Source organism: Pseudophryne corroboree, chromosome 1, assembly GCF_028390025.1.
Source record: "Pseudophryne corroboree isolate aPseCor3 chromosome 1, aPseCor3.hap2, whole genome shotgun sequence".
Classification (NCBI taxonomy): Eukaryota; Metazoa; Chordata; class Amphibia; order Anura; family Myobatrachidae; genus Pseudophryne; species Pseudophryne corroboree.
Window position 1 is genome coordinate 759,177,684 of NC_086444.1, and position 23,357 is coordinate 759,201,040.

A 23,357-nucleotide genomic window follows, 5' to 3' on the forward strand; every position below is an offset into this window, starting at 1 on the left:
GTATGTGTGTTGTTCTTTTAACTGTGAGGGCCAATGTGTGTTTTTTGTTTTTTTTCTGTGGGGAACCGATGGTGCGCCTTGGCAATTTTAAAATATTGGGGGTCATTCCGAGTTGTTCGCTCGCAAGCTGCTTTTAGCAGCTTTGCACACGCTAAGCTGCCGCCTACTGGGAGTGAATCTTAGCTTATCAAAATTGCGAACGACAGATTCGCAATATTGCGAAAAGACTTCTCTGTGCAGTTTCTGAGTAGCTCGAGACTTACTCTTCCAGTGCGATCAGTTCAGTGCTTGTCGTTCCTGGTTTGACGTCACAAACACACCCAGCGTTCGCCCAGACACTCCTCCGTTTCTCCAGCCACTCCCGCGTTTTTCCCAGAAACGGTAGCGTTTTTTCACACACTCCCATAAAACGGCCAGTTTCCGCCCAGAAACACCCACTTCCTGTCAATCACATTACGATCACCAAAACGAAGAAAAAACCTCGTAATGCCGTGAGTAAAATACCTAACTGCATAGCAAATTTACTTGGCGCAGTCGTACTGCGGACATTGCGCATGCGCATTAGCAACTAATCGCTCCGTTGCGAGAAAAAAATAACAAGCAAACAACTCGGAATGACCCCCATTGTCCGGTGTGCCACGAGTAAAAAAAGTTTGAAAATCACTGATCTAAAGTATAGTAATATATTTCAGTTAATTATAGTGAAGAAAAGTCATAGTTGTTGACTTGGGATGCAACAAAAGAACCCCAGACTCTGGGCCTAATTCAGATCTGATCACAGATGTGCTAAATTTAGCACATCTAGGATCAGTATCACAGACATGCGGGGGGGCGCCCAACACAGGGCTAGTCCACCCTACATGTCAGGGCCTACCCCCCCCCCCCCCCCCCACCGCACAGGTCCCTGCCAGCGCAGGAGCCCGCCAGGCGAACGCAAAGATTCCGATTGGATCACGTTTTGCGATCCAACCTGAATTAGCCCAGTGTCTGGAAAAATCTGTGCATGGGTCTAGCATGTATTTCTTCCTCATTATAGAGGGTTTTCGAGCATGCTTCTATTAAAAAAATCTTTAAAGCATTTAATTTCCACCCAGATTCAGTCCAGTGGGTATTCCTCTCAGTTGGCAGGAAAATTGTTGGGGATCTCTGATGTTGAGGATTCCTCTACTTTTGAAAACATAATGTCTTTACAAATCTCTCTTCTGAAATCAGAAACATACTACCTTGAAGTGTTTGCTACAAATTATACTATGGTATATAAATGCATTAAGAGAGATTTAAATTCTTCTGAAACAGTGACCAATTAATTCAACTAAACTTAATTTTAGAACATATAAATCACAGTTGTCATAACTAAAGGAGTTTTGAAAGCACAATTTTAAATTTTCTGGATCTTGATTATTCCTGCTTAAACCAGGGGCGTAGCCAGAACTTTGTGGGCCCCATAGCAACATTTTGAAGGGGCCACCATCCCAATGCTTCTACAGAGACAATTCTCTGCAGCAGTTGTTAATTTGTTTGCCATATAATAGTGCCCTAGTTCATTTTCTGTACCATAGTAGAGCCTTATTTAATGTTATGCCCCATAGTAGTGCCCTAGTTTCTTTTATGAATTGTAGTACAGGTACAGAAGTGCTTAAGTTCACACTATGTCACATTTCAGAGCTGCCAGTACACATTATGCCGCACAGTACCCCCAATTCACATTATGATATATAGTGCAAATCGTTCATATTGTGCATCATTACAGTGCCCCGGTTCATATTATATAACATTAAAATGCCCTCCAGTTCATCTTATACCACACTACAATGAGCAGGTCCAGGGGCATACCTAGATATAGTGCAGGCCCAAGGAAAAAGTTTGAAAGGACCCCTACGTACCACCCAATGGCGAAAAATGTATATAACTAGTGATGAGCGAGTTCGGTTCCTCGGAATCCGAACCCCCCCGAACTTCACCCATTTTACACTGTTCCGAGGCAGACTCGGATCCTCCCGCCTTGCTCGGTTAACCCGAGCGTGCCCGAACGTCATCATCCCGCTGTCGGATTCTCGCGAGATTCGTATTCTATATAAGGAGCCATGCGCCGCCATTTTCACTCGTGCTTTGGAGATGATAGCGAGAGGACGTGGCTGCGTTCTCTCAGTTTCTGTGTTCAGTGTGCTGCAAATATCTGTGCTCAGTGTGCTGCAAATATCGGTGCTCAGTGTGCTTGCAAATATCTGTGCTCAGTGTGCTGAAAATATCTACGTTCTCTGCCTGAAAAACGCTCCATATCTGTGCTGCATTGTAGTATATAGTAGGAGGACAGTGCAGAATTTTGCTGACCAGTGATCACCAGTATTATATAGCAGTACAGTACAGTAGTCCACTGCTCTACCTACCTCTGTGTCGTCAAGTATACTATCCATCCATACCTGTGGTGCATTTTAGTTGTGCGCAGTATATATAGTAGGAGGACAGTGCAGAATTTTGCTGACCACCAGTATATAATATATAGCAGTACGGTACAGTAGGCCACTGCTCTACCTACCTCTGTGTCATCAAGTATACTATCCATCCATACCTGTGGTGCATTTTAGTTGTGCGCAGTATATATAGTAGGAGGACAGTGCAGAATTTTGCTGACCACCAGTATATAATATATAGCAGTGCGGTACAGAAGTCCACTGCTCTACCTACCTCTGTGTCGTCAAGTATACTATCCAACCATACCTGTGGTGCATTTTAGTTGTGTGCAGTATATATAGTAGGAGGACAGGGCTGAATTTTGCTGACCACCAGAATATAATATATAGCAGTACGTTACAGTAGTCCATTGCTCTACCTCTGTGTCGTCAAGTATACTACAAAAGTTCAGTAAAATGACCCAAAAATCAATATTAAAAGCATCTGATGAGAAGCGTAAACTTGCCAATATGCCATTTACGACACGGAGTGGCAAGGAACGGCTGAGGCCCTGGCCTATGCTCATGGCTAGTGGTTCAGATTCACATGAGGATGGAAGCACTCATCCTCTCGCTAGAAAACTGCAGTGCCACTCCTAGGTGGGCCAGGTGTTTGTGTCGGCCACTTGGGTCGCCTAGCTTAGTCATCCAGCGACCTTGGTGCACCTCTTTTTTTCTTTGCATCATGTGCTGTTTGGGGGCTATTTTGTAAATCGGCCATCCTGTCTGACACTGCAGTGCCACTCCTAGATGGGCCAGGTGTTTGTGTCAGCCACTTGGGTCGCTTAGCTTAGTCATCCAGCGACCTTGGTGCACCTCTTTTTTTCTTTGCATCATGTGCTGTTTGGGGACAATTTTTTGAAGTGCCATCCTGTCCAACACTGCAGTGCCACTCCTAGATGGGCCAGGTGTTTGTGTCGGTCACTTGGGTCGCTTAGCTTAGCCATCCAGCGACCTTGGTGCACCTCTTTTTTTCTTTGCATCATGTGCTGTTTGGGGACTATTTTTTAAATCGGCCATCCTGTCTGACACTGCAGTGCCACTCCTAGATGGGCCAGGTGTTTGTGTCGGCCACTTGGGTCGCTTAGCTTAGCCATCCAGCGACCTTGGTGCACCTCTTTTTTTCTTTGCATCATGTGCTATTTGGGGACTATTTTTTAAATCGGCCATCCTGTCTGACACTGCAGTGCCACTCCTAGATGGGCTAGGTGTTTGTGTCGGCCACTTGGGTCACTTAGCTTAGTCATCCAGCAACCTTGGTGCAAATTTTAGGACTAAAAATAATATTGTGAGGTGTGAGGTGTTCAGAATAGACTGGAAATGAGTGGAAATTATGGTTATTGAGGTTAATAATACTATGGGATCAAAATGACCCCCAAATTCTATGATTTAAGCTGTTTTTGAGGGTTTTTTGTAAAAAAAAAAAAAAAAACGAATCCAAAACACACCCGAATCCGACAAAAAATTTTCAGGGAGGTTTTGCCAAAACGCGTCAGAATCCAAAACACTGCAGCAGAACCGAATCCAAAACCAAAACACAAAACCCGAAAAATTTCCGGTGCACATCACTATATATAACACATGTAACTTTGACAGGGAAGGTGGGCCTCTCTCAGCTCTGGGCCTCATAGCAGCTGCACTGCCTGCACCTATGCTAGCTACTCCCTTGGCTTAAATCATTTAAAGCCTTTATTTAGATAACCTATACCGGTTATATCAAATTATATTCAACAAATTAATGCACATATTTAAAACAGTTCTAATAAGGAATGCAGAAATGTTATTAAAGAGGAATTATACTTGTATTGGAGGACCACTATAGGAATACAATTAATACCCCTTTCAGACTAGCAAAAATGTCCCAGGATTTTGCTTAGTCTTGAAGGGTCCTAAAGGAATATCCCTGGTCGAGCGTCCAGACATTTAAGCCCAGGTCGCGACCTGGGTTGAAGCCAGAATCGGCCCAGGATGCATGCAGAGTGAACTGGTAAATCTGGTCAAGGCGACCCAGCACCCATTTTCAGGACAAGAAGAGGCGGTGCTTGGAGATAATCTTCTCCAAGCGGCGCATTCTGTATCGTCGGTGGTGAGGCCACCAACACAGCAATATGCCAGGTCAGGCCGCAAGTCTGAAAGGGGTCTCAAGCCGGGTCACACCCGGAAGCACCCATGTACAAATTCCCGGGTGCTACATGGCTCTGTAAGTCTGAAAGGGGTATTATTTAAGTTTCACTTTTTTCACTTGCAGCAGATTTAAGATTTTGAAATGACAAAATCTGATTCTAGTGTATGCTTAGTAGTCAATTCCAAATACAGCGCTTTCAAACATTGCTCAATTAGGATTCCAAGCAGAGATTTTTTCATTGAACTATACATTTCCAAATGTAGTCATAAGGGACATAAAAGACATAGAAGTTGCCAATTAACTTCTGTTTTAACATTTTTTTTTTTTTAAATGTGTTCTGCCGCATGATCTTGATCACTGATAATTTAGTTTTATGTGACAGGTGGCAGGTGCAATAAAGACAATGAACTGTCTGGATTCCCAATAATCTTGAATGTACCAGTAACATGATTTGTTAATAATGAATGTAATGATACTGTCTACCAAGAGATAAGACAGAATACTGAATTAGAATGAAATCATTATACCCGTATATTTGATGATGCCCTCCTGAATAATTTAACAGTTTTAATGGAATTAATTTTACAAAGCCTTGGGGTATCTTCCTATTAGAAATCATCCACATGAAGAAAATTACTTTCAAAGTTAGATTTAGATTTCTTTTAAGCTAAATTGTTTTTAATTTTTCTCTTTCAGGTGTCAGAAAAGAGTTACATTGATTTGCTCAATTTTTTTTTACCTACTCCACAGGTTTATGATAGTCTGAAAAAGTATAATGCATTTATTTATTGTCCAATTTTATAACTTTGTAATGTTGTCCTTTTAAAAGAGTTTGAAATACTATTAAGAACTAGCAAGTAAATAAAAAATTAGAGTGGGGTAGGATTTATTCGGTTCTTAACACCAAAATTAACGCAAGTTCGGATTTATCCGGATTTTTCTTATTGGCTATCCAAAACACGTGACATCCGAGAGCCAATAAAATGCAGTTTTGAGATTTGAGTTAATCCAAACCCGGACATCTCAATATAAAACAATGATAGATTTTTGCTTTATAAAACGGTAAAGCTCTGGTCTGTGCTAAGATACTAATTTAAACAGTAAACTTACAATTTTAGCTGTTTTTTATTTAATTTTTAAAGTTCTAAACTAATCATACTGTACAGTATAATTTGAAAATTTCCCAGAATTAGTAATTTTACAACATGTTGGGCCTTACTACTTTGTCCTCAATCAGTTTTGCTTATAGAAAACCTTTGTCAGTTAGTTACCCTATCAAATAATGCAAAAATGTTAAGGAATATTTATCAAAGAATATTTTTTGAATAACCTGCAAATATTAAGTACCACCCAGGTGTATGTATGATCCCCTATTTTAAGTAACAAAAGCAGAACCCACAGATTTCCATGTGGGCTGCTAAAGTGCTGTAAATTACTAAGTTCTAAAATACGAGCTAGTGTTAGAAGGTGTTAGACATTGTAGTCTTTGGGTTACAGATCACAAAAAATTACCGGGAGAGGGATCTACATCTGCCGGCCGGGCTCCAAACCAGGAAGTAAAGAAATCACATTAGCAATCACTTCAGCTCTCCTGTGGTAGAGAAATGTAACTATGATGCAACAGGAGGCTGTGCTGAATAATTTGATATGTGTGTGTGTGTGTGTGTGTGTGTGTGTGTGTGTGTGTGTGTGTGTGTGTGTGCGACTGAGTCTGTATACTAAACCCAACAGAAGTTAGCATGGAAAAATGCTGTAGCTGCTGCATCATAGCACTTCTTTACAGATTCAAACTCAGGAGAAAAAGATGTGAAAAATATGCTAGCCACTAGTATAATCGCAAGGGATCTGGTGCGTCGAGAGAAGCTGTTTGGCGCCACTGCAGCAATAGTATATGAGGACACAACTGTACTAAATGTAGATCCTGTCTACTGAGTTGCCAAGAGAATCAGCTATGTTCTGATTTACTAACGCATTTCTCCACATAATTTTGTAGTTTCCTCAGAGGCAAATATGAAAAGTTATTTGTGGGATAATATTTAAATCCCAAATAATTTAAATAAATAATTAAAATAAAAGCATTATGTGGCAATGTAATGTATTTAAATTAAAATGAACCAATGTTTTAATAATTAATGTAGCCAGTATAAAAATCACTATATTACTCTTTTATAATATAAAAAAAATCAAATACATTTTAGTAGGTATAACATATACAGCATTACCATAATTAAGAAACATACACCTATCAAAAAGAACAATGTCTCATTTATGTGTATTCATATGAAACGTATCTAAAAGAGATACTGTACAGTTTAAAATAATGTTGTTGTTTTATACAGCTATATTATGATTCTGGCCACTCAGAGCCGACCCTGACCAATATGATGCCCTAGGCAAGATTTTGGCTGGTGCCCCCTAACACTGCCACTAGTTCTGCAGGAAATGCCTGCATGAGTCAGCCGGCAGCTCTGCTAACGTTGGGCGCCTTTTGTTTATGAAAATGCATCTTATTTGCATTACTATGTGGCTAGGATGCACAAGCAGCTTCTGCTGATTGAAATGATATGCTGCATGTCTATATTCTGTGTGCGACTGCGGCTGTATCTGCATATACGAAATGCTACATTACAGGACTTCCAGGAATACACGCAACGTAGCATTTCGTATGCAGATACAGCCGTAGTCACACAAAGAATATAGGCATGCCGCATATCATTTTAATCAGCAGAAGCTGCTGGTGCCCCTAAGCATACCAAATGCCCTAGGCATTTGCCTAGTTTGCCTATGCCTAAGGCCGGCTCTGTGGCCACTACACAGCCTTTCCTTTCACATAATACAAGTTATCAATCACATGAAATTATAATTATCAACAATATTAAAGGGGAAGTAATAATGAAAATTTTATTCTCAAACATAGTAAACATAATCCTATTCCAAAGAGAAATTCTATGGAATAATAAGAATCGAGGTCAGTAGTATCATTGAGGCCTTCTTTAATAAAAATATTATATAAAAAAATGCAGAAAGCTTCTCTCATAATATTGCCCTATTGCAGTTTTTATAATCTGTACAATACCTATGATAGTTAACTGCTGTGGATCACTATAATGTAAGGGAGTGTTCAAAGTATAATGCATACAGTATATACTTTTTTTTAAATATTCCTCCCCTGATCAAGAAATATGAATCTCATGTGTGTGTGGTGTAATTCAGTACATCCAATATAGTCACATCTGATTTCAATTCTGGAGTCCGTTGCTCTGCAGTATACAGTATACTGACAGTACATGTGAAAATCTAAATAATTCTGAAATTATGTGCTCGTCAAATTGTTCTCAATTGTAAGGTTATATGGTATTACAGGTTGAGTATCCCTTATCCAAATATTCCGAAATACGGAATATTCCAAAATACGGACTTTTTTGAGTGAGACTGAGATAATGAAACCTTTGTTTTCTGATGGCTTAATTTACACCAACCTGATTTAATATACAAAGTTATAAAAAATATTGTATTACATGACCTTTAGGCTGTGTGTATTAGGTATATATGAAACATAAATGAATTGTGTGTATAAACACAAACTTTGTTTAATGCACAAAGTTATTAAAAATATTGGCTAAAATAACTTCAGGCTGTGTGTATAAGGTGTATATGAAACATAAATGTATTCTGTACTTAGACTTAGGTCCCATCACCATGATATCTCATTATGGTATGCAATTATTCGAAAATACAGAAAAATCCGATATCCAAAATACTTCTGGTCCCAAGCATTTTGGATAAGAGATACTCAACCTGTATTAGATTTATTGTTCACATTTTTTTAGAAGATATAAAATATAAATACCTAGAATATTTTTTGAGAATGCTAGGACGTTAAAAATGGGACAGAAAGATTATCTGAGATGCCAGGTTTTACTACTTGGTCTAAATGTAGTAACAGAAAGTTGTTCTTACTATCCCTCTTGATTTTATAAGAGTAACAATTATATTTGACACTACAGTAAATGAGAAAGATCCATCAAAATTCTGTTTATTCGATTGTTTGTCTCTTGATCCAATTTCTTAACTTCTGAGTAAATTGCAGTGAGCTTGGGACTGCCCTGTTATTCAATAATATAAGCACATTATCTGAAAATAGTGGCATCTGTAGAGCAATTTCCTTTAATTTTCTATAGTTATCTTTTTGTAATATTATCTTTCCATGGCTTATAATGGCTACTACTAGTGGTGGTAACTATTACAATTAATTGACATGCCTCAGTAAATATGACACACGCACGTGCTGAAAGAACAGTACCTAAAAATGTAATGTGTGTAGAGTGTAGTGGGACAATAGAACAGGCAGATACACATTGGAAAGGCCAAACAATTCTTAGCATTAGACAATAATGCAATATTATGGCATTTTGTAGTGGTAATACCAATAATTTCATTAGAGATGTTATTGATTAGGAATAAGAGTTGCACCGTTTACTAAAAATAAATCTGGTCAGTATTTGTTTACAAAAATATTAAATGTAAGAGATTAAACTAGGTTTCTAAGTACAACAAATGTATACACAATAAAAAAAACAGTGTCACAGAACGCCGGAGCCCGACATTCACTTACCAGGTCCAATGGCACTGCTGTTCAGGTTTCAAAGCAGCTCTGCCGCAGCAGGGGTGTCTTTGGTGACAACAACCAGCACATCAGACTCCATACAGCGGCTCTAGGTCTCAGCCAATCCTAAAGTATGGGTCAGCGTCCATCATCCATCTGTGAGTTGCAACAGAATACTCTGGCCAAATATGGATGCTGCTGGTAATCTGTTACCAAAATAACTACTGGAGCAGTTCTTTGCCAGAATGTAAAAGAAAGAGCACAACCAGGCCCAGATAATATAGTGCCTGCAGACCCTTGTGCAGTGGGTCGATACCATACAGATTTCTTCAGTGCAGCCTGCACACCTCAATGGGTCCCAGCCAATCCTAAAATATGGGCCAGCATCCATCATCCATTTGTAAGTTGCAAACCTCAGATTTCCATAGTTGTATTTCTGTACAAAAATTAGAGATGAGCGGGTTCAGTTCCCTGAGAACCGGATACCCTCGAACTTCACTACCAGAGCCCGGATCAGAGTCAGGTTCGAGTTTTCCCGCCAGACTCGGAAACCAAAACAAGGCAAAACATCATCATCCCGCTGTCGGTTTTTCGCGGCGTTTGGATTCCATATAAGGAGCCGCGCATCGCCGCCATTTTCACTACGGCATTGGAGAGTGTAGCGAGAGGTCGTGTGTCCGTCCTCAGTGTCCTGCATCAGTTCAGTGGTAGTGTCTTGTGCTGCATCAGTCCAGTCACAGTGGTGGTGTCCTCTGCTGTTATATGTCCAGTGCTGCTGTATAAGTTCAGTCCAGTGGTGCTGTGTTGTGCTGCATCAGTCCAGTGGTGGTGTCTTGTGCTGCATCAGTCCAGTCACAGTGGTGGTATCCTCTGCTGCCATATGTCCAGTGCTGCTGTATAAGTCCAGTCCAGTGGTGCTGTGTTGTGCTGCATCAGTTCAGTGGTGGTGTATTGTGCTGCATCAGTCCAGTCACAGTGGTTGTGTCCTCTGCTGTTATATCTCCAGTGCTGCTATATACTGTAAGTCCAGTCCATTGCAGTGGTGCTGTGTTATCCTGCATCAGTCCAGTGGTGGTGTCCCTGTGCTGCTGCACATGTCCAGTGGTACTGCCGTATATGTCCAGTGATACTGCCGTATATGTCCAGCAGTACTGCCGTATAAATCGAGCGATACTGCCGTATATCTCCAGTGGTACTGCCGTATAAATCCAGTGCTATTGGCATATAAATCCAGTCCAGTGATACTGGCGCATATGTTTAGTGGTACTGCCGTATAAATCCAGTGATACTGCCGTATATGTCCAGTGGTACTGCCGTATAAATCCAGTGGTACTGGTGTATAAATCCAGTCCAGTGATACTTCTGCATATGTCCAGTGGTACTGCCATATAATTTCAGTGATACTGCCATATAATTCCAGTGGTACTGGCGTATAAGTCCAGTGATACTGCCGTATAAATCCAGTCCAGTGGTACTGCTGTATAATTCCAGTGATACTGCCGTATAATTCCAGTGATACTGCCGTATAATTCCAGTGCAGCAGTACTGCTGTATAGTTCCAGTGCTACTGCTGTATAATTCCAGTGATACTGCCGTATAATTCTAGTGGTACTGGCGTATAAATCCAGTGATTCTGCCATATAAATCCAGTCCATGGTACTTCTATATAATTCCAGTGATACTGCCATATAATTCCAGTAATACTGCTGTATAATTCTAGTGGTACTGGCATATAAATCCAGTGATACTGCCGTATAAATCCAGTCCAGTGATACTGCCATATAAATCCAGTGGTACTGCCGTATAATTCCAGTGATACTGCCGTATAATTCAAGTGATACTGCCATATAATTCTAGTGGTACTGCCGTATTAGTCCAGTCCAGTGGTGCTGCCATATAAGTTCAGTGGTGCTGTCCTGTGCTGTATATTATTTACTACAAATAAAGGGGTAATTAATATTTAATCCAAATAATTTTCACAGGGTGTGCCCTGTGTGGTGTAGAGGTACGCTCTCCTGTACCGCATATTGTTATATAACTCCACAAAAATAATGGAGAACAAAAATTTGAAGGATAAAATAGGGAGAGATCAAAAACCACTTCTTCCTAGTGCTGAAGCTGCTGCCACTAGTCATGTCATAGATGATAAAAATGCCATCAACGACTTCTGCCAAGGCCGATGCCCAATGTGATAGTAGAGGGCATGAAAAATCCAAAAAGCCAAAGTTCAGTTAAAAAAATAAATACATAAATTGAAATGGTCTGAGGAGAAACATACACTTGCCAATATGCCATTTATGACACAGAGTGGCAAGGAATGGCTAAGGCCCTGGCCTATGCTCATGACTAGTGGTTTAGCTTCATATGACGATAGAACCCTCATCCTCCCGCTAGAAAAATGATACGAGTTAAGCTGGCAAAAGCACAACAAAGAACTGTGCGTTCTAAGATGGTATCACAAATCCCCAAGGAGAGTCCAAGTGTGTCGGCGGTTGCGATGCCTGACCTTCCCAACACTGGACAGGAAGAGGTGGCTCCTTCCACCATTTGCACGCCCTCTGCAAGTGCTGGAAGTAGCACCCACAGTCCAGTTTCTGATATTCAAATTGAAGATGTCACTGTTGAAGTACACCAGGATGAGGATATGGGTGTTGCTGGCGCTGAGGAGGAAGTTGACGATGAGGATTCTGATGGTGATGTGGTTTGTTTAAATTAAGCACTGGGGGAGACACCTGCTGTCCGTGGGATGAATAAACCCATTGTGATTCCTGGGCAAAATACCGAAAAAGCCACCTCTTCGGTGTGGAATTATTTCTCTACAAATCCGGACAACAGGTGTCAAGCCGTGTGTTGCCTCTGTCAATCTGTAATAGGTAGGGGTAAGGACGTTAACCACCTAGGAACATCCTCCCATATATGTCACCTGCAGTGCATTAATCAGAAATCAGTTTCAAGTTGTGAAACTTTGGGTAAGAGCGTAAGCAGTCCACTGACACCTAAATCCCTTCTTCCTCTTGTACCCAAGCTCCTGCAAGCCACACCACCAACTCCCTCAACGTCAACTTCTTCCTCAGTCAGGAACGTCAGTAGTCCTGCAAGACTGAAGAGTCCTCTCATAACCGGGATTCCTCCGGAGGATCCTTGAGTGGTACGCCTACTGCTGCTGTTGCTGCCGCTGCTGCTGTTGTTGCTGCTGGGAATCGATCGTCATCCCAGAGGGGAAGTCAAAAGACCACTTGTACTACTTCCAATAAGCAATTGACTGTCCCATAGTCCTTTGTGAGGAAGATGAAATATGACAGCAGTCATCCTGTTGCAAAGCGGATAACTGAGGCCTTGACAGCTATGTTGGTGTTAGATATGCATCCGATATCCGCCATTAGTTCAGTGGGACTTAGAGAATTGATGGAGGTAGTGTACCCCAAGTACCAAATCCCATCTAGGTTCTACTTCATTAGGCAGGCGATACCAAGAATGTACAGAGACGTCAGATAGTGTCCTCAGTGTTCTAAAAAATGCAGTTGTACCCACTGTCCACTTAACCACGGACATGTGGGCAAATGGAACAGGGCAGACTAAGGACTATATGACTGTGACAGCCCACTGGGTAGATGTATTGCCTCCCGCAGCAACAACAGCAACGGCACCAGTAGCAGCATTTTGCAAATGCCAACTCGTTCCTAGGCAGGCTACGCTATGTATCACTGCTTTCTATAAGAGGCACACCACTGACAACCTCTTACGGAAACTGAGGGACATCATCGCACAATGGCTTACCCCAATTAGACTCTCCTGGGGATTTGTGATATCGGACAACGCCACCAATATTGTGCATGCATTACATCTAGGCAAATTCCAGCACGTCCCGTGCTTTGCACATACAATTCATTTGGTGGTGTAGAATTTTTTTTAAAATGACAGGGGCGTGCAGGAGATGCTGTCGGGGGCCCAAAAAATTGTGGACCATTTTCATCATTCAGCCACCGCACTCCGAAGACTGAAGGGCCAGCAAACACTCCTGAACCTGCCCTGCCATCACCTGAAGCAAGAGGAGGTAACGAGGTTTTATTCAACACTCTATATGCTTCAGAGGATGGAGGAGCAGCAAAAGGCCATTAAAGCTTATACATCCACCTACGATATAGGCAAAGGAGGGGGAATGCACCTGACTCAAGTGCAGTGGAGAATGATTTCCATCTTGTGCAAGGTTCTTCAACCCATCAAACTTGCCACACGTGAAGTCAGTTCAGACACTGCCAGCTTGAGACAGGTCATTCCCGTCATCAGGCTTTTGCAAAAGCAGCTGGAGAAATTGAAGGAGGAGCTAAGATGGAGCGATTCCGCAAAGTATGTGGGACTTGTGGATGGAGCCCTTCATTTGCTTTGCCAGAATTCAAGGGTGGTCCATCTGTTGAAATCAGAGCACTACATTTTGGCCACCATGCTCGATCCTAGGTTTAAAGCCTACGTTGTATCTCTCTTTCTGGCAGACACAAGTCTGCAGAGGTTCAAAGACCTGCTGGTGAGAAAATTGTCTACTCAAGCGGACCGTGACCCGTCAACAGCTCATTCTTCATTTTCTCCTGCAACTGGGGCTGCGAGGAAAAGGATAAGATTTCCTAGCCCACCCACTGGCGGTGATGCAGGGCAGTCAGTAGTGAGTGCTGACATCTGGTCCAGACTGAAGGACCTGCCAACGATCACTGACATGTCTACTGTTACTGCATATGATTCTGTCACCATTGAAAGAATGGTGGAGGATTATATGAGTGACAGTATTCAAGTAGGCATGTCAGATACACTGTATGTATACTGGCAGGAAAAAGAGGCAATTTGGATGCCCTTGCACAAACTGGCTTTATTTTACCTAAGTTGCCCCCCCCCCCTCCAGTGTGTACTTCAAAAGAGTGTTTAGTGCAGCCGGTAACCTTGTCAGCGATCGGTGTAGGAGGTTACTTCCACAAAATGTGAAGATGATGTTCATCAAAATTAATTATAAATTCCTCCGGGAAGACTGTTACCAGCAATTGCCTCCAGAAAGTACACAGGGACCTGTGATGGTGGAATCCAGTGGGGACGAATTAATACTAATATTAATAGGAGGAGTATGTACACACTGAAAGGGGTGAGGAATCAGAGGATGAGGTCAACATCTTGCCTCTGTAGAGCCAGTTTGTGCAAGGAGAGATTGATTGCTTCTTTTTTGGTGGGGGCCCAAACAAACCAGTCATTTCAGCAACAGTCGTGTGGCAGACCCTGTCGCTGAAATGATTGGTTTGTTAAAGTGTGCATGTCCTGTTTATACAACATAAGGGTGGGTGGGAGGGCCTAAGGACAATTCCGTCTTGCACCTCTTTTTCTTCTTTGCATCATGTGCTGTTTGGGGACTAGTTTTTTAAAGCGCCACCCTGTCTGACACTGCTGTACAACTCCAGGGGTATTGCCGTATAAGTCCAGGGGTATTGTCGTATAAGACCAGTCCAGTGGTGCTGTCTTGTGCTGCATCAGTCCAGTGGTGATGTCTTGTGCTGCCATAAGCCCAGTGGTGGTGTCCTGTGCTGTATATTATTTACTCCAAATAAAAGGGTTATACAGTATACATTACTTATATTATTATCCAAATAATTTTTACAGGGTTTGCCCTGTGTGGTGTAGGGGTACGCTCGCCTGTGCTGCATATTATTATAATAGCTCCAAATAAAAGGGTAATTATTATCCAAATTAATTTTACAGGCGTTGCTGTGTGTGTGTGTGTGTGTGTGTGTGTGTGTGTGTGTGTGGTTTAGGGGTACACTCTCCTGTGCCACCAATATTGTGCATGTATTACATCTAAGCAAATTCCAGCACGTCCCATGTTGTTTGTGCCGCACGCTTTTGTTGCTTAGCTTAGTCGTACAGCTACCTCATTGCACCTCTTTTTCTTCTTTGCATGATGTGCTGTTTGGGGCCTATTTTTTAAAACTGCCATTCTGTCTGCCACTGCAGTGCCACTCCTAGATGGGCCAGGTGTTAGTGCCACCCACTTGTGTCGCTTAGCTTGGTCATCCAGCTACCTCGTTGCACCAAAACACAAAACCCGAAAAGTGTCCGCCGCACATCTCTAGTATAAGGTAGCATCTTCTTAGAAGACCACGCCCATTGCAACAAGGCCATGCCCATTTGCTGCTAAACCTTGCACCTCTTCCTGGGATGTGCGCACCTTCGACGTGCGCATTTCCACCCCCCATGACTGCGGGGGGGACTGGACATTTTTTTGTGTTCGCACTGGGAGCCAAATTAGGTAGGATGTAGGTAAATATTAATCCATGGTTCTTGCAGATACGGTAAAAAGTGATAGGACCATTTCTGTAGTTTATTAAGTTCTACACACTGGAGGTACAGTCCAAATGTTGTTTCGATTGTCCGTTTGGGAGTTACGCATCATTATGTCAAACCCATTTTCATCCCCTTAGGGAAGGTTTCTTAAAAAATTGAATTACGTAGTTTTCCTATTTCCCACCTGAAGCATACCTTTCATCTTCCTAACATCGGGAAGTAAGAGAATTAGTGATGAGTGAGTGAGTGAGTGAGTGAGTGAGTGAGTGAGTGAGTGAGTGCTTTCACATTTATATATATAGATAGATTGCGAAGATCAAGATTTCAATATTCAGGATATAACCAAATCAGAACAAACATTCAGAAACAATGAAAAATCTTAAATTAAGCTAACAGGCTAAGAAGACAGAAATAAACATACCTGTATAATATTATTTATGTAAATATGAAGTTTGTTATTTTATTCTATTTTATTAAAGATGCTGACCTTATTTCTGTGAGACATATACTACCACTTGGGGCATTTACATCTATTGTATGTTTGGTCTATAAAACATGCTATCTTGAGTGTTTTCTAAACTGTTGTTGAACTATGCTGAGCACTATGAGGCAGTATTCTCCTAGATAAAAAAATTCTCTTTTTCACTCAGGAATTTAAGTCTGTGTAGGTTGCATGTGCTCACATTGGAGATATTCTATGTAAATTATAGTATTTTATTACATTCTTAGAAATACACATCCATTATTGTCTTGCTGTATACCTGTGTACTGTACTATAATGCATGCATCCTCTTCACATATAGAAACTGACTCCTATGTGGAGTCTTTATGTGCTTACCTTGGCACTAATTTGTTTTTTTCATTTTTGACTGCATCGCTTTGAGACCACAACCAACACATGTGTTATTTGTTATCCCAGTGTACAATATATCACTCTTTGCATTTTTTAAAACTCTACCTCTGTATAGAGTTTTTATGTTCTCACTTTCATAACATTATTCGGTTTGCAATATCCTACTACATTTCTGTGAGACCTAGACTACTATTTGGGATATATACATTTATTGTATGTTTGGTCTACAAACTTGCTATCCTGAGTGTTTTCTGAATTGTTGTTTAACTATACTGAGGCAGGATTCACCTATATTATTGGGTATTGTGACCTTACATAAGGATCCCACCAAGGTGACATTTATAAGCTCATTGACTGGCATTGCACAATATTCTCTCAACTGGACTATATTGTATTTATATCTCGTCACAATGGAATTTATCCAGTAACTGTGTAGGTGTGTTATAATAGCATTTGCAAATTGTGAAAACCCTGCCCGCATGAACGGATCACATTATCATACCTTAGGAAGCTCGCCCTTATGACTGTACAAATGATTCTTATGATATTTTTGCTGTGACTTATACCTCTTTTATACCCACTGAGGCTGGTCGCACCCGGGAGCCTGGCACGGGTGCTTCCCAGGCGTGACCCGCCTCAGGCTGCTTTCGCACCGCAGATTGCAACCCAGAATATTGCCGGGTTGGTGATGTTGCCAGTGATGCAGCAGGGGTCATGCTTGGAGATCACATGATCTCCAAGCGCCGCCTGTACATATACTGTGAATGGGTGTCCGGCTTCCCGTTTACACAGCACAGCTTGCCGTGTTGAACCCATGTTCGATCTTGCAAGCTACCCGAGTTGGAATACCGGGTCACTCGACTTGGATTATTCCAACTGGGCCAATTTACACTGCACAGCAACACAGGTTTTGCACGCTCATGTGCAATAACTCGTGTTAGATGCTGGCGGTGTAAAAGGGATATTAGTGACACTTAGATCACATCACCGTCCTGAGAATTTATTTCTCAGACTGTTTTTGATTAAACTTACCAATATCCTCCCTACCTCCTTACATAAAGCAGGGTTATTAATTGTGTACGATGGATATTTGTTTGATCTACATATATATTTTTTCCATTATCTGTTATATCCTACTTTACTTTGTTTTAGCAATATCTTGAGTAGGAGAAGTGCCCCACAAAAAGAGAGCACTTTTCTTTCTTTTTGAATCTTAAAAACCTACTCTCACGGGTGCACCTTCAGCAATAGAATTATTACACAACAACAGAGTTCTTATTACTTGTTATTGTTGGATAGTTACCTACATGTTCAGCAGATCGGGTCTTCCTTTCATAACAATTTCACTTGTGATCTCACACATACATTTAAAATACAAACAACAAGATAAACATTTCAAAGCCGTTTTAAAGTTCAATTCACAAGAGTATCCTTGTGTAAGATAAGTTGGTATTTGAAGTGTTTATTAGATATCTATCCTTAAATCCTGCACCTGAATTTATGTTGATTAAGGAGAATCTGTTTATGTAGTAATGCTTACTAGACTTGTGTAGTGGGATAGTGTTATACTCATATACATAAATGTGTGTGCTCATATATGCTTATTTTAAAATATACATTCATTATGCCACAGAAATTGGTGTGCCTACGTCCATACAAGACTCTTACCGACTGTTGCAATGGATAATGTGGAAACATATGTGTCTAGTGGAGCAAATCCATGTGGCTGGAATACTGGAGCCTGTTCAATGAGGTATGTACTGCTGGGGGATAGAGTCTATAAAATACCACCTAATGCTTTTTCAAACTGCTTATAAAATGTTTCTTTTCTCCACTTACTGCACAAACCGCGCATCCTTGTAAGCAGGAAAAGGTGACTCCAGATGTGATCAGTGCTGTAAACAGAAGGGATGTTTGTCCCTAATATGAATAATAGGTTTGGACAGGTAAAGTCACGGACCATTAAATCACAAGTCGTGCAGACATTTTTTTACAGCCATGGATAAAGGGGACAGTTTCTGAAGTAGTACAGTGGAGCTGATACAAATGAATGAAAACATCAACTCCCTGGTAGCTGTTTTTCCAGTTAAATAGCACATATTAAAGTGATGACCAAATAATTCAGTGTCATATGTCTAGTGCTTAATACAAAACACAATAAGGCAATTCACGGTGCGTCTTTTTGTATTAACTTATGTAGGAGGATGAATGCATCACAGTATTTTCTGCTTTCTTACATGTATATATTAAGGAGCATTACAATTGAATAATATAATGGGCCTGATTCTTGTTTGTAAGTAAAGCAAAAAAAAAAAAAAAAAGCAAGTAACTTTGTATCTGGAACAAACCATGTTGCCTTGCAAGGTGTGATAATACATTTATATTTCTTCTGTGCAGGTAAATACTGCCTGCTTTTGCATGTATAGCCCACAAATGTTAGCTTTATTTTTACACTGCAATTTACATTTCAGAATATCTAACTATCTCTGCACATGTTACATCTGTAACATAGTAACATTGTAACTAAGGTTGAAAAAAGACAATTGTCCATCGAGTTCAACCTATTTGTGGTCTCCTATGCAGTCTTATTATAGGACTATTTATTTTTATGTTAGGACTAGTTAAATTAACTATAATGCGTGCCTACGCACCATAACCCTGAATATCTTTGTCCAACAGGAATTTATCTAACCCATTCTTAAAGGTGTTGACTGAGTCCGCAGTTACTACTCTCTCAGGCAGGGAATTCCAAACACGTATCGTCCTTACTGTGAAAAAAACTTTTTCGCCTCAATGTGCGGAAACTCCTCTCCTCTAACCTAAGCGAGTGACCACGTGTTCTCTGTGCTGATCTTATAGAAAACAGGTCCCTCCCAAGCTCTGTGTATTGACCCCTTATATATTTGTAGATGTTGATCATGTCCCCTCTTAGTCTCCTCTTTTCCAATGTAAACATGCCTAGCCTTGCAAGCCTTTCCTCGTATTCCAGCGTCTCCATGCCCTTGGTAAGTTTGGTCGCCCGCCTCTGAACCTTTTCTAGCTCCAGGATATCCTTTTTGTAATATGGTGCCCAATATTGCACACAGTATTCAAGATGTGGCCTCACTAGTGATTTATATAATGGGAGTATAATACTCTCATCCCTTGCATCAATTCCCCATTTTATGCATGCTAATATTTTATTAGCCTTCTTTGCTGCACTCCTACTTTGGGTACTGCTGCTTAATTTGTTATCTATGTGAACCCCTAAGTCTTTTTCCAGTACAGAATCCCCTAATATTACCGCATTTAGTATGTAGGTGTAATTTTTGGTCTTGCCCCCACAGTGCATTACCTTATACTTGTCTGTGTTGAATCTCATTCTCCATTTTCCTGCCCATGCTTCCAGTTTAGTTAAGTCGTTCTGAAGAGACTCAGCATCCCCCTCCGTATTTATAACCTTACACAATTTGGTAAGGAGACATATTTGGTGTTTGAGGTTCCAGTTGGACCTCTCATTGGTGTATGCTGGGCAGAACTTTGACCCAGGGAGCTTGTTCTGGGCCTTTCAATAGATGGATTTGGATGAATAACTGGGTATCAGGGCTACTGGCAACACCCCAAAAACAAAAACAGCCACCTCATGGGTGTATTGAAAGAGCTACTAAGCTACTAATTATTTTTAATACAGTATGTTGACAGTTACATTCAACTCATTGATAACTTAATAACTGGAGAATTTAAACCCAGGCAATGCCAGGTATTTCAGGTAGTAGTTTTATATTTTCTCAGTTAATATTATGCTGTCATTGAGTCTGTTATAATCTCAAACAGAACTATTATATATTGTAGCTTTCAAAGACATGGGGCACCAAACTTAGCTTGAATATTGTGGGCCATACATCTACCCTGCAATTCCCAGATTGCCTGACTCACGGAATTGGCAAAATACAGTATGTTAAAAATCTCTGACTCGCCAATTCTGATAATTTTTGGATGAAACTCAGTGAATCAAGGATCCTGGACATGTTGTATTTTCTTGATGACTAGACTTAGTCATCGGCAATACAAAAAAATTTCCCCAATTAATTTTAGATGTATGAAATAAAACATAATTGCTGCATATAATAAACAAAGAAATTATGTGTACTAAAAATAAATAAGATGTACTTTTCTGAGAAAATGTCCTTGTATCTCTAGAAGTCCAGGTCAAATATCTTTAGTAATATCAACTTAGACAAGAAAAACAAAGGGATTTTTCCAATGTTACTAGCTTCATTAGAGCAGTTTGCCATTATTTATTGTAATATCAACTTACAATGGGAAGCACTCATATCCCAACTTAACAAAAATAGAAACAAATAACACATACCAGAAAGTTATTATTTTGTGCTCATCTAGTAAACAATCCAGTGGTGATCACAGGCCAGAATTTGACAAGGATATAACATCTGGATGGTTTACCAGATAAGCGCAGAATGATATAATTCTGGTATGAATATAGAATTCATGAATTACTGAACTCTACTTTATCATTTTGTGAATGTGCTACACTTTATTTTGTGTTTATTTTCTAGAGGTCCTGTTCCTTGGAGCATTGTAAAGTTTGGGGATTAAGTGCCACACTTATTGGCAAAGGCGTAGCTACCATAGATGAAGGGGGTGCAGCTCCTATGGGGCCCAGAACTGAGAGGGGCCCACCTTCCCTGTTAAAGTTACATGTGTTATATACATTTTTCACCATTGAGTGATACATATAGGGGCCTTTACAAACTTTTGGAATGCACCTGGACCTGCTCATTGTTATGTGGTATAAAATGAACTGGAGGGCATTATAATGTTACATAATATGAAGTGGGGCACTGTAATGTGGAATACTATGAACAATAAATAATGGAGACAGCTACATCAGCTTATTCATTCAACTTTTTTAGGTGCCTTTAATTAGAACCTTTCATCAGGATCCGAATGATCGTTGGAGTCCATGGAGTGCCGCCCATTCTTTTATTAATCTACATTATTGTGACAGTAGTGCAAACATATCCTTCACTATAATTTTAGAGCAAATATAGACCAAAATTGGTTCCAATAGTGTCTTTTTAAACTAATGGAGTTGAAGCTAATCAGGAACCACTTTTCTCATCTGCTCAACCCAGCTTCAAACATAGCAACCAGTTCTAAACAGAAGGCTAAGAATGCACACATGTACGCTAGCTCTAGTATATTACTGAGCGCTATGTGCCTGCTGTTTGTACACAGCTACTATATAGTATGTATATCCTAATTGTTGTTTTTGATTATGCATAAATAACAAGAAATGATAATGTTACTGTTGTTACCCCCACCAATAGTATATCTTTTAAATCATTCAGGAGTCGAGTGATCTCACAGCCGGTTTACAGAATGAAGCATAAAATAGTGACGTCTTTGGAATGGAAATGTTGCCCAGGATACAGTGGAGAACAATGTAAAACCACAGGTCTGTTTTTCTCCATATACTTATTGTAATATACTGATGTGTCCTCATACTTTATATCTAGCCTCATGTCAGGCATCTTAAATCACAAGATGCCTAAAGTGAGTGAGCCGTCAGGTCCCGTACAACTCTGCTAACTTTACTGGATGTCTTTACTGCTGAAGACTGTGCTGATTAATTTGATATAAATTATGACACTTGGAAAGATTGTAAGCTTGCGAGCAGGGCCTTCCTACCTCTATGTCTGTCTGTTTTTACCCAGTTTTATTCCATTACTGTTCTAATTGTAAAGCACAACGGAATATGCTGCACTATATAAGAAACTGTTAATAAAAAAAGATATTGTGTATGACCTAGGGGTCTTTTTACTAAGCCTTGGATGGAGATAAAAAGGACAGAGATAATGTACCAGCCAACCCGCTCCTAACTGTCATTTTTTAAACACACCCTGTGACATGGCAGGTAGGAGCTGATCTCCATCCAAGGCTTAGTAAATGGACCCCTGAGTCTGTATACGGAGCAAAATGGGACTTGTATTGGAAAATAGCTGCGGCTGCTACATTGTAGGGCTTTGTATACAGATTAAGAGACTCAGGGGTCTATTTACTAAGCCTTGGATGGAGAGAAAGTGGACAGAGATAAAGTACCAGCCAATCAGCTCCTTACTACCATGTCACTGGCTATGTTTGAAAAATGACAGTTAGGACCTCACTGGCTAGTACTTTATCTCCATCCAAGGCTTAGTAAATAGACCCCTCAGTCTTTTTTTTTTTTTTTAAAGATGCCCGGTGCTAGAAGATTTTTAAGCGGGGATGTTTGACGCGACTGCAGCAATGATGTATGAGGACACATCTGTAATAGAATTAGAATGCATTTTGAAGAAAATGTATCTCTTATATTGTTATTTCGGAATACATACGATATTCTGGCTCCCGGGAAGCCGGTTGTCAAAATACTGACAGCGGCATCCTGGAGATTAAATTCCTAACAGGTGTGTAAAAGCCAACCCAACCCTGATCCTTCCTCCCCTAACCTACCTTTCCCGCAGCCTAACCCGAACCCTCCCCAATGGTGCCTAACCCTACCCACCCTCCTTGCAGCCTAACCCTACATCCCCCCAGCCTAACCCTCCCCAGGGGTGCCTAACCCTATCCCCCCCTCCCTGCTGCCTAACCCTCTGAACCCCGCAGGACAACCCTAACCCCCCTCCCCGCAGCCTAAACCTAACTTACCCCCCACCCCCTTTCTCATTGCTTACCAGTGGAAAATTGCGGCACCGTCTCAATTGGTTGCTATCCATGTCGGGATGCTAGCGTTGGCATCCTGAGCAGTTTCGAGATGTTGGCGTCGGCATTCCGACCGCGGGGATGCTGAATGCCGGCAACTTGACTGCATCCGTTATTTCTGAACAAACAAGTAAAAATGAATACCCTTCAAATCTCTTTTCACATTAAGCTTTTGTTTTAGCAATTACTAAAATACAGTATGTGTTTCACGCTTTTAGGATTTACTTAACCATTGTAGTTTGTCTGGCTTTAATGTAATGGTATTTA

General features: G+C 40.8%; 1 protein-coding gene across 1 annotated transcript in view; it reads left to right on the top strand.

The window, feature by feature from the left end:
- Nucleotides 1-23,357, top strand: part of MMRN1 (multimerin 1) — a 150,140-nt gene that overhangs the window by 97,381 nt on the left and 29,402 nt on the right. The window contains exons 2-3 of the mRNA XM_063917280.1: nt 17,983-18,102; nt 21,701-21,807. Of these exons, the coding sequence (XP_063773350.1) occupies nt 17,983-18,102; nt 21,701-21,807 (227 nt within the window). The remainder of the gene's footprint in view (nt 1-17,982; nt 18,103-21,700; nt 21,808-23,357) is intronic.